At 44.1% G+C, this 14,234-nt stretch overlaps 1 protein-coding gene across 2 annotated transcripts in view; it reads left to right on the forward strand.

The window, feature by feature from the left end:
- The window catches only part of LAS1L (LAS1 like ribosome biogenesis factor), an 84,125-nt gene extending 69,891 nt beyond the window's left edge, over window positions 1-14,234 (forward strand). For both annotated transcript variants that reach the window (XM_043491709.1, XM_038417167.2), the window contains exon 13: window positions 13,851-14,234. In XM_043491709.1, the coding sequence (XP_043347644.1) occupies window positions 13,851-13,941 (91 nt within the window). In that variant the 3' untranslated portion in view covers window positions 13,942-14,234. The remainder of the gene's footprint in view (window positions 1-13,850) is intronic.

Consider the following 14,234-nt stretch of genomic DNA (forward strand, 5'->3'; position numbering starts at 1 on the left):
AAAAAAAAACAGCAGTGGTGGGTTTTTGCTGTATCTCATCAGGGAAGCTATTGGTTTTTCACAGACGGAGATGAATGTTAGGAGTTGAATTTTCAAACCTGTTGTGGCTGTGTTAGAGATCTGGGATTAGATTCTCAGTTGATATAAACTGAAACAGCACCATTGACTTCAAAGAAACTACACAATTTATACTAGCCAAAGATCTGGCCCCCCGGGTCGTACCCAGCCTCAATGAAGAATTACAGGATGTGCCGGAGATGGTGGTAGTATTGGGGGAAGCTTTAGCTGAGTCTTTTCTTCTAGGGAATGGGACCGCTCTGGTTAATGTGGAGTTAGCAATTCCATTTTAAGATTTTTTAACTTGGCTGTGGTATTTGCCCTTTTAATTCAATAGCTCTGCCTTGGCAAGGCTGTTTCACTGTCCAATCAATTTTGTCTCTTACATTGCAGTACAGGAGCACAGAAACTCTTACTTCTTGGAAAACAAAATATAAGTAAATGGCAGTTCCTGCATTCCTACGCATTGCATTTGTGTAATAGCTACCACACTTTTAGACCCATGGTTCTCAAACTCGTCTGTAAAGCCTGTCCTAGTGTTCTGGAGAAGGAAACATGAGATCCATATATTTCAGGATTGGGGTGTTGGGAGAGTGAGAGGGTCTGTGAAGTCTCTTGCACATCATTGGTCCACAGAATGAACAAGATATAGAACAATTGTTAGTGTCTTTCAGGCTATGGAACATACAAACAAGTTCTTCTTACCTCAGGCAAAAAGAAGCCTTCAGTAAAGAGACCAAGTGGATTGTGGTTTTCTGCATGCAATTCCAGGCATTTTGTTCACTTGGTTACTGTAACAGAAGCAGCTATGGCAATTACAGTTGCTATGGAATAATTCATGCTCATTAGATATTTCTGTAATGTTAGGTGACTTTTCTGAGCTGGCTTTGGATTTTGCTGCAAGTTGCATCAGGTTAACCCTTGGAGAGTGACAGCCCCATTTTCCAATTGGAACTCCTCAATTTATCCATTATTAGATCAGTCTGCCTAAGTCATAGAAACTCGAAGAGTTCTGTGTAAGCTTTTCTCTCACCAACAGAAGTTGGTCCAATAAACGATATTACTTCTCCCCTCTTGTCTCTGTGACAGTAAGCACAGATGGTCAACTGAACGGAGCCACAATAGTACACTTTTCTCTTAGTCAGCCCCAAAGACTGTGTTCCTGCTTGATTGGTCAGGGTAAAATTAGACATTGGTGTGTTTGGTAATTAAAGTGAGATTGCTTCCATTTAAAGTGAGATCTCCAACCCCTCAGACCTGTAGCCTGCTGCTTGTTTTCCAAGTTACCCAAGCCATGAACTCTTAACTATCAGAACATGTTTCATGTAGGGTAAATCTTGGAATTTAGAGATCTATTTTTAATTAAATCTCTATCCCAAAATTGATACTGCTGGGTATGGAGCCTTTACCTTGAAGAATATAACATCCAGCTATATAACTAGTATTTAGATCAATGAGAAAAGACATCAGAATGGGGAGCTGTGGTAGAACTTTAGTTTTGTCACATTGACAGCAAATGCTTTGATAGGAGACTGGTTGCTTGTTCTTTAATGGTCACTCATTTCCCATCATCACAGGTTTCAGAGTAGCCGCCGTGTTAGTCTGTATTCGCAAAAAGAAAAGGAGTACTTGTGGCTCCTTAGAGACTAACAAATTTATTTGAGCATAAGCTTTCGTGAGCTATAGCTCACTTCATCGGATGCATTCGGTGGAAAATATAGTGGGAAGATTTATATACATGATGGGTCATCTTTCAGGATAGGTTGTAGATCCTTGATGATGCATTGGAGAGGTTTTAGCTGGGGGCTGAAGGTGGTAGCTAGTGGCGTTCTATTAATTTTCTTTGTTGGGCTTGTCCTGTAGTAGGTGACTTCTGGGTACTCTTCTGGCTCTGTCAATCTGTTTCTTCACTTCAGCAGGTGGGTATTGTAGTTGTAAGAATGCATGATAGAGATCTTGTAAGTGTTTGTCTCTGTCTGAGGGGTTGGAGCAAATGCGGTTACCAGCACTCCCAGCTATCTTTGAGACACCACTGACTTCCTGAGGAAACTACAATCCATCAGTGATCTTCCTAAAAACACCATCCTAGCCACTATGGGTGTAGAAGCCCTCTACACCAACATTCCACACAAAGATGGACTACAAGCCGTCAGGAACAGTATCCCCGATAATGTCATGGCTAACCTGGTGGCTGAACTTTGTGACTTTGTCCTCACCCATAACTATTTCACATTTGGGGACAATGTATACCTTCAAATCAGCGGCACTGCGATGGGTACCTGCATGGCCCCACAGTATGCCAACATTTTTATGGCTGACTTAGAACAACGCTTCCTCAGCTCTCCTCCCCTAATGCCCCTACTCTACTTGCGCTACATTGATGACATCTTCATCATCTGGATCCATGGAAAAGAAGCCCTTGAGGAATTCCACCATGATTTCAACAATTTCCATCCCACCATCAACCTCAGCCTGGACCAGTCCACACAAGAGATCCACTTCCTGGACACTACGGTGCTAATAAGCGATGGTCACATAAACACCACCCTATATCGGAAACCTACTGACCGCTATTCCTACCTACATGCCTCTAGCTTTCATCCAGATCACACCACACGATCCATTGTCTACAGCCAAGCTCTACGATATAACCGCATTTGCTCCAACCCCTCAGACAGAGAAACTATTTCCCCATGTTATTTCTCCCCCCCGCCCCACTGTTCCTCAGATGTTCTTTTTAACTGCTGGAAATGGCCCACCTTGATTATCACCACAAAAGGTTTTCCTCCTTCCCTGCCCCCCCCCATCTCCTGCTGGTAATAGCTCATCTTAAGTGATCGCTCTTCTTACAGTTTTCAGAGTTGCAGCCGTGTTAGTCTGTATTTGCAAAAAGAAAAGGAGTACTTGTGGCACCTTAGAGACTAACAAATTTATCTGAGCATAAGCTTTCATGAGCTACAGCTCACTTCATCGGATGCATCTGTAGCTGTAGCTCACGAAAGCTTATGCTCAAATAAATTTGTTAGTCTCTAAGGTGCCACAAATATTCCTTTTCTTTCTCCTTAGTGTGTATGATAAAACCCATTGTTTCATGTTCTCTGCGTGTGTATATAAATCTCCCCACTGTATTTTCCACCGAATGCATCCGATGAAGTGAGCTGTAGCTCACGAAAGCTTATGCTCAAATAAATTTGTTAGTCTAAGATGCCACAAGTACTCCTTTTCGTTTCCCATCAGTAGATTTAAGACTTGTCTACACGGCCCCACATTCAGACTACAGGGGTATGAATTGCAGTGTGTGCCAAAGCACTGCATTTTAGCTCCCCTGTGTAGCGGTTGCAGGCATGAGCTAAAAGGTGCATGGTTCACATTAACATAGTTCTGTTTGAAGATCATTTATATTAACATGAACTACATAGTTTTTAGTTCATGCCTGCGGCATCCACAGGGGGGAGTTACAGCATAACACTATGGGGCACGCTGAGATTCATCTCCCTCCCGCTCCAGTCGAAACTGCAGGGTCATGTAGACAAACTCTTGGTTTTGCTATACAGTATAGACTTCTGCTTATGGAGGCTGCAATAAAACGCATGAAAGAATGGTGTGATTCATTACTCAGGTTTGACTGCAACTTGTTACTCTAGATGCCAGCTGCAGAATATGCCTTTGATTCAACCCGGGTAGGCATAATAGACATATTGTAGTCCAAACCTATTTCCCAGAATTGGTGGTGATACAGCTTTTCTGATGTGTAGGGAATAAAAGTTACCCTACAATCCCACTGTTTGGGACACTGCCATTTGTGGCCTACATGTGAAGGAATTCCCATGGATAGAAACTCATCAGTCCATTGATTAAAATGTCTGGAACATGGATTGAATTAAAGTTTGCTTGTCGCTAGCTGTAAATGTACAATCCCTGCCTCTGTTGCATACAGTGTTTTCCTTTGTTTGCAAAATTCAATAATGTTGACGATTTTTATGGGCTTGATCATGATGTATCCGAGTTCAGAGTGCCTTGCCAGCGAACTCAGTGGGAATAGTAGGGGGCCTAATATGGAAAGCTGATTCCTTAGAACTTTGATCTCTTAGTGCAGAGAGTATCTTATTTGATAAGAAATTTTTGTCAAGTTATCAAGGACCCCTATAACCAGGTGCTGTGGTGTGTGCCTGTAATCCCAGGTATTTGGGAGGCTGAGGCTGGTGAATAGCTTGCGCTCAGGGGTTCTGGGCTGCAGTGAGCTATGCGGATTGGGCATCCGGTGCCACTGACAGCCTGACCAGTGGGTGGCTGAAGGAATGGCTAGGACAACGCGAAAGACATGATTGGCGCTCTCTCTGTCAGGGCTAATAGACCGATCGATCAAGGTGACCAGGGCGCCCTATGATCATTCCTTTCCCTACATCTTAACCGCATTCCAGGTGATTTAGTACATCTTTGTAGATAGGGTTTGAAACAGTTACCAAACACTTGCTAACTAATGGACTAAATCTACTAGCTGGAGGCCGATATAAAAGACTTGCAGAAGAGTGGAGGAGCCCAGTATATCCTGATGCCTGGGGAGGGCGTGAGGGAGAACAGACATGAGCCATTGCTATGGGGTTCTCTGTCTTTCTTGTTGCCCTTTGCTTCTTGTTGTCTGATATGTTTAGAGTTCCTCCTGTCTGCTAGATGAACCGGGAGTTTCTTTTTTCTCTGTTCCTGACCACACTCAGCTACTGCAAAAGGCAGGGGGGAATAGGGTGACCAGATGCCCTGATTTTATAGGGACAGTCCCGATATTTGGCGCTTTTTCTTGTATAGGTGCCTATTCCCCCCACCCCCGTCCTGATTTTTCATACTTACTGTCTGGTCACCCTAGGGGGAAGTCTCTGCTCCCCTCCTTGTGGGAGGGAGGAATGGGCATTGAAGGTCTCTACAGCTTTCCACCCTTCCTTTGAGAGCTGCTGGAAACAAGAGGGGATCTCTCCCCACCCTTCATGCTCTCTTCTTCATCCTCCCCCATTCCCCAGTCACTCCTACACCTCATAACGTTAAGGGACAGTGAAAGCGAACAGAGATTTGCTTTTTGCTGAGTTGCTGGAAGGAACAAGAGGCAGCAATTCTCTCCTCCATTGTTTGAAAGGGGGGAGAAGGGGAAGAACAAACACTCATCACCACAAAGTGCCTGCCTCAGACACCAAGTCCATGCTTTTAGTACTGCTGTGGGAGCCACTCTTGCAGCTGACAGGCATCTGGTTATTGTCACAGCTGCTTTCTTATCAGCAATGGTGTTAACCACATTCTGGTCACTTTCACTCCACTCCTGCCAGCTTTTACTCACTCCTCACAGAATGTGTCCAACTTGCCAACATCCGCTGCAGTTTTCAAGCGTTGCTTATCCTTGTACTAGAATTTTACACAGTTATCTAACATTGGCTGTAGTGTCTGAGCTGTAGGAATCCTACAGGCAGTGTTTCCAATTTGTGTGATTGTGGAAGGATAGATTCCCGGGGCACCAGAACAGGGGAGGCCAGGGCCCCATCGCTTTTAGACACTTTTTACTGGCCATAGGGGTGAGTGATGGAGTGCTGGGGGTGTGTGTGGAGAGGAGTGAGCTTAGGGTGGCACAGGGGCATGGCCTCAGGAGAAGGAGCTGTGCAGGGCCTCCCCCCACTTTTAGGGAGCTTCTGTTGCTCCTTATAGACTCACCATTGGTGTGTCCTCTCATGGCTGGGCAGCTCTCAGCTCTCGCGGCTCTGCAGATAGTCATTCCGGCCCTGCAGTGGTCCATCCCCTCTCAAGACTTGGTCCTGCAGCCAGGTCACGTTTAGTCCCATCCCTTCCAGTGTAACAAAGTACAACAAGAAATTCCAAAACCTTGCGTCAGGTCTCTGATCTTTGGCTCTGGACCTAGCAGTCATCACACCACCTCCAAGGCTCTGAATTTTCATTATGTGCATCATCAGGGGCTTGACACCACCTTCTTAGTGGCTGGTAGGGGAACCTAGACCCATCCTCTACACAGTGACCCCTGGATGAGCAGCCAAGTTCTGCCAAACACACTCCTGCCTCCCTTCCTACCATAACCTTTGTCACAGCTCCTTCTGGACTCTTTGTAATAAGAAACACCATCCAGGGCTTCTCCCCACAGGTCTGGTTTCTCATCCTGGTGTCAGGGTCAACCACAAGAGCTTGCTTCAGTCATGTGTCTTCAGCTATCTTCCCTCCTCAACCTTCCTCTGTGCCCTGCAGGAGCCTTCCTGTTCACCATAGGTCTCTCCACTAACAAAATAGTGACTACAGATTTCTTGCCTCTCTCCCTGGAGCACCTTTCTATGGTGCATTTCTTCTCTTTATAGCCATTACCCAGCTGGACATCATCTTTAATTAGGGCTGGCCCACCTTCCAGGTATGGCCAGCTGGATTAATTGGTCTTTCAAGCCCACATTAAACCTTTCACCACTATATGGGGTATATACACCATCACATAGATTGACAAGAAGGAAAAAACTCTTTGCATTTAGAGCCTGTGAACAGTTCCTTGCAAGTAGAAAGCAGAAATGGCTTTAGACACTGTATATGACACCGGGGAACACATGGTTCTTGCTCACCTGCTGTTTTGAGTATTGTATTCTCTTAGCATTGCTGCACCTGATCACTCTTCCTCATTTCTTTAGCTGCTTATGTGAAATTCATTTGCTGTATTAAATACTGTGAGGTAGTTGAAGCTATTGTAATTGCACAACAAAAGGAAGTAGCAGGTGAATACTATGATACTACTGCTAGCAACTGTTCCTTTCCCACGGAAGTTGATGGAACATCACCTTTGGTACATCAGAGTTGGACTGGGCCATGTTGATTAAATGGATTTTGGGGCATATAATAACTTATCAGCAGGGGCTATAGACATTTTCAGTGTAAAACCTGCCATAGTTACCTTTCCAAAACTAGAGAACTTCTAGAGTGATTTTTTTCCCCCCTCTTCTATTTGTTGATACAACTTTTAAATGCAACACACCATTGTATTCTTAAATGGATAGTGCACTTGTGTGGCCAGGCTTACTATGTGTAAAGTATTTTGTAAAGTATATTTGGTTGAAAGACGCCAAATAATTGCAAAAAAATTATTATTTATTTTAAAGCCAAAACTAAGGACCTTCAAAAATGTTTCTTAAACGAAAATGACGAGCAAGTAAAAGCTGGGACTCTGAAAAGTAGTCGCAACATGAAGAAATCCTTGGCAAACCCTTTGGGAGACTTTCCCCCAGACTGTATAATTTTTATACAATGGTACATGTCAAGATGTACTGCTGTTAAGAGAATATTTAAAAAGTCAGGCTTGTAGTTGGTCCCAACTGACCCTTCCAGCCTGGAGAGGGCAAGTAGATGGGTAAAAAGCCACCTGCGTCTTTAGAGTCATTGTACTTTTAAAACAGTAAAGAAAAGGGGTTTATGTAGGTAATTTGGTACAGAAATGGATTTACAACCTCCTAGGCAAACTTTCTTTCTTTATAAAGTGTCCTTTGCAATGTGGCGTTCAATTGTCTATCACAGCAGTGACCCCTAGCAGAACGTATTTGTCTTTATTTCTGAACATCAAGGCCTTCAGAAGTCATTCGCTGTGCTTCCCTACTTAGGACTTCACCCCAAATAACAAATTCAAAGAAATACTTTTTTCTGTCTCTCCACAGATGACCTCTGACAATGTGCCATGGTTTCCATAGACTGAAATGAGGGGTAAACTTTGCTCGACACATAAAACAGGACAGAGATTTTAAAAAAGTGATTCCTGTCGGGTAGGGATGTCCATGGGTAAAATGATAGATTGACTCATCAGCATGTCGAGCCGTGAGCAGCTGACATTGCTGTAGAACAGAAGAACAGAATAGAAATTAGTTTGTTGGAGACTTACTTGCAAGAGATTGTTAGTAAAACTAAGGACCCAGATGAACTTTTTCCTTCAAGCGGATAACTGGAATGTTTACTGTATAATGGGGGTCTCAAAGTCCCAGCCCGCGGGCTATCTGCGGCCGAGAACCTCCCCAATGTGGCCTGCAGGGCTCCAGCAATTTTGGAGCTGGGTCTTTCTCTTGGCCCCTCCTGCCGCCCCCAGGCACTCCCTCCCTGGGCGATTTAAAATGGCCCGGGGCCCACGCACCACCAGCAGTGCAGTGGAGCTGAGCAGCTTCCTGCACGCTCACTCCACGTGGCTGCCGGCCCCGGGGCAGGGTGGGGCTGCGCCTCCCTGCACTGCCCCCACCCTGAGCACCCCTGCGGCCTATGGGAAGCTGCGGGGGCGGTGCCTGGGGGCAGCAGCACGTGGAGGCCCCCTGGCCTTCCCCGCCTTGGAAACCCAGGTAAGTGCCAAACCCCCCCAACCCCCTCTGAGAGTCTGCACCCCCCTGCCCCCAAACTCCATCCCAGAGCCTGCACCCCCTCCCCCACACACATCCTCCCACCCCCAAACTCCGTCCCAGAGCCTGCACTCAGCACCCAAACTCCATCCCAGAAAACGCAGCCCAGACCCTCTCCCCAACCCAAACTCCCTCCCAAAATCTGAGGCGGGGGGGCAGAGTGCAGGGGTGGTGGAATTTTGGGGGGCGGGTTCTGGGCAGATGAGTGACATTATTGGCCCGCTGGGAGGATTTGAGGACTGGCACTGGCCCTAAGGTTAATTGAGTTTGAGACCCCTGCTGTATAACATAGCTATGGAACAACAGACAGGAAACATTGGTAAAGATGCTTAACTTGGGAGAAGCCTTAAAATTTCTCCTGAGTTCTTAAGCTCATATTCTAACTTTTTCCACCCTAACTGCACTCTCTCATCCACAGCTCTTACCTTGACTGGAGAATAAATGACTGATAACCAGAGTGGTGATCTATTTTTGGTGGGAAAATTTACAAGAAAAGTGGATGTGCACATTTTGCTTGATCCAGGAGGATGAAACTTAAACGGGCTTTACAGGGATCTATACTGTGCTGGCAGATGTATTCATGTAGTGCCTTCACTTCCACCACAGAGAGTCATGCAGAGGGTTAATAATGCTAGGGTGAAAGCCCCCAGAATCTTCCAGTGTCCCACAAATGACAGTGTGGAGATCTGACCCTTTTAGCGGTTTTCACTGTACTTTCAAACTCTCTGCTAACTTCCTCCCTGCAGCAAAATGTTCTTTGGGTGCATGCATCATTCCCCTTGAAATCCCCATAATGATTCTCCTTCCAGCAATAGAATAACTAATGACAAATGGCGTCTAGTTTATCTACATCTGCATCTATCCAGAGAGCTTGTGTGTGGGGGTTTCTCCTCTCTCTCTTTCTTGTTTTGTAAGATTCTAAGGGAGGGATGTTTGTGTTTGTTTGTTTTTGTCTCTTGATGTATAATTTGTCAGTACTCAGTAATTTGGTGTTGCAGGGGTGTTGCAGAAGTGAATGCAATAGGTGATAGCAGAATACAGGCCTCAGTTCAGTAGTAAGTGTGAATTTGTGACAGAATTGTTGGTGTGAGTGGGTATTTTGTTCAAAGTGGAGTGGAGAGGAAGGATGCCGGTCAGTCATTTTTATGATCTGAAAGGCTACAGACAACCCTGAAGAGAGCAGAAACTGCTTCTTGAGATAAGTTCCCAGTAGGCTGGGGGAAACTTTTTGTGGTAGTACTTGGGGGAGAGGCCTTGACTGGTGGGGTTTACAGAAGCAGCCATAAGGAAAACCAAACTACACACAACTAATGGTACCTTTGGAAATGTCGTTTCTCTGTGACTCAGGCTTTTTTTTTTTTTAATGTCTTGTGGCTGGGAATGAGAGTTATTTACCACTTTTATCTTCAGCTTTCTGCTCTCCCCAGCATCTCTTGGAAGTGAAAGAGGAAGAGGGCAAGTGATGTATAGGATGCAGCTGTCTTCCTGAAGAAATCACCTAACAGCTGACTTCAGCTGCAGCTTTTTGCAATTACAACACAGCAGAAACTAGCCCACACATAGCACTGCACTGCAAAAGACATGCAGCTTGCAGTGCCTGCTTTGTGTAACCTGAAGTCAGGCTAGATGATCACAATGGTTCTTTCCAGCTTTGTAATCTATGAATCTGTTCCTTATGCTTCTTGAGCACCTCTTATCACAGTGGTACCCAAAGCAATTTGTAAACTGTGTATCTACGGAAATGATCTTGCCACTGCTGAAGTGCAGCCATCTCTGGGGTGAACTTGGCAGCAGTTTAACAGTGCACAGCAACACACATTCGTATCCTAAAAATCAAAGATTGAAAAGGCCTACCTGACCACATGAAGTCCACCTTCCATTCAGTGCAGCTTGTTCTTTGCAGTATTTGTCTCCAGAGTCTTTTGCAATTTATTTTATTGGATGTTTTATTAAAAATATCATGAAAACAATTAGTAGTGGAACAATACTTGATGTTGAAATTACCACAAGTAGCTGTAGAAATTGTGAGTTGCTGGGAGACATTCTTGAATGAGAATTCTTTGGTGTCACGTTTTAAAATGGCCGTATTGAAGAGGTGTCTGACCTTGTGAGACTCTGCTATAGCCTAATTGACGTTGCTATTGGGAGATGCTTCCAGAAAGCCTTAGTTTTTTCTTAGTATCATACCATTATTCATAATTATACCTCCTTAGTTTTTATATTCTGTATATTTGTAGGCAATTTTAGGGCAGTATAAAAGAGCCAAAGAGTTAAATAGTTTTGTGGGTTGATAGGGTCTTTAAATGCTATTTATATGGTATGCATTGTATAAGATACACAAGACAATACCAGCCTGAAACAGCTTACAGTTTAAAGGATAGACAAAGAAGTCTGGACCTCTGGGTGGAGGATGGATGAAGGAGCAGGTACAGAGAAGGGCTACTAGGATGATCCGAGGAATGGAAAACTTGTCTTATGAAAGGAGACTTAAGGAGCTTGGCTTGTTTAGCCTAACTAAAAGAAGGTTGAGGGGAGATATGATTGCTCTCTATAAATATATCAGAGGGATAAATACAGGAGAGGGAGAGGAATTATTTCAGCTCAGCACCAATGTGGACACAAGAACAAATGGGTATAAACTGGCCACCAGGAAGTTTAGACTTGAAATTAGACGAAGGTTTCTAACCATCAGAGGAGTGAAGTTTTGGAATAGCCTTCCAAGGGAAGCAGTGGGGGCAAAAGATCTATCTGGTTTTAAGATTCTACTCGATAAGTTTATGGAGGAGATGGTATGATGGGATAATGGGATTTTGGTAAGTAATTGATCTTTAAATATTCAGGGTAAATAGGACTAATCCCCTGAGATGGGATATTAGATGGATGGGATCCGAGTTACTATAGAAAATTCTTTCCTGGGTATCTGGCTGGTGAATCTTGCCTATATGCTCAGGGTTTAGCTGATCGCCATATTTGGGGTCGAGAAGGAATTTTCCTCCAGGGCAGATTGGAGAGGCCCTGGAGGTTTTTCACCTTCCTCTGTAGCATGGGGCATGGGTGACTTGAGGGAGGCTTCTCTGTTCCTTGAAGTCTTTAAACCATGATTTAAGGACTTCAATAGCTCAGACATAGGTGAGGTTTTTTGTAGGAGTGGGTGGGTGAGATTCTGTGGCCTGCGCTGTGCAGGAAGTCGGACTAGATGATCAGAATGGTCCCTTCTGACCTTAGTATCTATGAATCTATGAAGTTGGAATTTTTATATGAACTCCTGGTAGGCACTGCAAAAGAAGAGAGTCAGTCTTTATGCAGGATTTAAATGAGAAGATGGTGGCTATGTGAACAGGTAGGTGGGAGGATATTTCTTCATATTGTATGTTTGGCACAGACAGGAGTGGGAAAAGACGACAAACAGTGCGTCAGAACTGGCGTTGTTGATGAAGGTATGGGATAGGGGAAGATGAGGTGAGCACTGAGTCTGAAGTCTTTCGTGGGAGTCCTCCTTGTGCACCCATCTCCATGTCTTTGTAAAAAGTGTGTGACAAATCATTTCTCTATATTGTGATTTGTAGCCACCTTTTGTTTTTTACCTACAAATATACTGGCCACTAACTCAACGATCTCAGGCAGTGGAGGGCAGATTACCAGATGGTGTGTCCCAGCTCAAAGCTGCGACGAGGGGATAAATTAAGAATTACTTCCTAAAAGAAGAGTTTTACCTGCCTTCCAATTCGGTGGATGGCTACTGGTGGTTTAGGAACGGTGCTGCTGAGTCTTGAATCCCTTCCCATTTCCTCAGGTAGGGACTACTCTTTGCACATAGGCAGGCAGAGCCTTTGGTTCTCCCACCTCTCTGTTACTCTTATCACTGTTTTCTCCATTGCCTGAGAGCAATAGCTGTGCTGGCAATAAGATAGACAGAAGGGATCTGTCTGTGGGTGGCTGGGCATAGCTGCTAGCGTGGCACAGCCTTGCAGATTATGTCAAAAGGTAGTTTTGACATTTCAGAAGTAAGATTCATTTTTAATAGTCTTGCTTAATCACTGGATTTCAGTGCCCTTGAGTGATGAGTCAGCAGGAAAGACACTGCAGTCTGTATCTAAACCCAGGGGTTTCATCAAATAGTGTCAGTAGAGACCATACACTTACTGTGGAGGATGCTGGGTTGTAGCTGAAATTTGATCTATCCTTGAGCATGAAGAGAACAAAAACAGAAAAACTTGAAATTAACAGCACGGACTGCCCTCTGCTCTCCAGAGTGCAGGTTTCAGGTGAATCCCTTAGACACTTAACTGTTAAATTTAACCGTGGTTCACGTCTTCTCAACTCCAGGAAAATGAATAAAAGCTGTAAAACTTTCTGTTTTGAAGGTCTTCTAACAACCTGGTAGTGTCTTGACTAGTTTCAACCACATGTGTGTCTTGCAGTGTTGATGGGCATAGTGTGGTTTACCTGTGTTCCCCAGTTGTTCTTCCTGGGATTAGGAAACAGTGTTAAAACGTCCCCATAGAGGGTAATTTGTGCAGTGGAAAGGATTATTTATACTGATTGTGAGGGAGCGAGCCACCATCTATGTTTGGAAATGGCCTAGAATACTGTGGGCATTGCCCAAACAATAAATTCCTTAAACAAAACTCTAAGTACACTCTGGTTTCTAGAAGTTATTTGAATGGTGGTAGGAGCCCCACTTATGGATAAGGACTGCACTGGGCTAGGCACAAGAGACTCTCCTATGATCTAAGCAATGGGGAGTCATTGGCTGAGCCAGGAGTGACATCTACATCTCCTGACTCCCAGGGCTGCATCTTTATTTCAGAATCACCCTTCTCATTATACTGGTTTAGCATCCTGCTGACAGGTGGGAGATCCTGATGTTATTCATGATCTGTGCCCCTTCTTGCCGAGAGCAAGGTGGTCACAACCTCAACAAGGACCTCAGTAATAGAAAATGGCTGATACAGCAAAGCTGTGAGACTTGTGCCTACTTGTATTGTGCATACCAGGTATCTCCTAGCATAGGCAAGTCTCAAGTTGACGGCTTGCTGAAATAGCATGTTGCCTGATATATCCGTGTTCCCGATTCCAAAGAGCAGTTCAGCTGAAATATTGTTGCACAGGTAATTCTGCACCATTTGCATCTTTCACATTAGCAGATGTTATATTTACCTATAGAGGGGAAGGCAGCTTCATAGTTGATCCTGAATATTGGCTGGAGACATTGACACTGCAGCTTGAGTTAAAAACGAGCCAAGAGTATGGTGCCAAAGGGCACGCATCACAAGCCCTTTTTCGCCTGCTCTCATTGGCAAAGTTAAAAATGCTTTTCAAAGTGATTTTTCTTCACTTTAGCTCTTACACAAATCATTGGGGCTTTTAAATTGCTCTTGTTCTTCCTTTCTGCAGCTCTCCTGAATTGAATGGAGCTGTGATGGAAGGATTATTGTGGACCCAGAATGACCTCCATAGAATAAAAAGTGGCCTTCAGCTCTTCTAAGCAGCCAGTTTTAGACAAGATAAGTAGCACAAAGAGCTATCATGGTGATATTACAATAGTCTATCATGCAAAAAATTCCTGGGGGAAATATAAGTGTATATGACTATTTTATAACTTAATTTTTGCTTGAGGTCATTTGTCTAGTAACTGTAGTCTATTTAACAACAAGTTAATTCCTATCTCTTTTTAACTGAGCTATGTGAAATATAGTTTTAGGGTTAACATACATTGGAATCCTTCACTGTTTCTTAAACTTTTTGTATTTAATAAAATATTCTCCAGTTAAAAGTGAA

Source organism: Dermochelys coriacea, chromosome 9 (assembly GCF_009764565.3).
Source record: "Dermochelys coriacea isolate rDerCor1 chromosome 9, rDerCor1.pri.v4, whole genome shotgun sequence".
Lineage (NCBI taxonomy): Eukaryota > Metazoa > Chordata > Testudines > Dermochelyidae > Dermochelys > Dermochelys coriacea.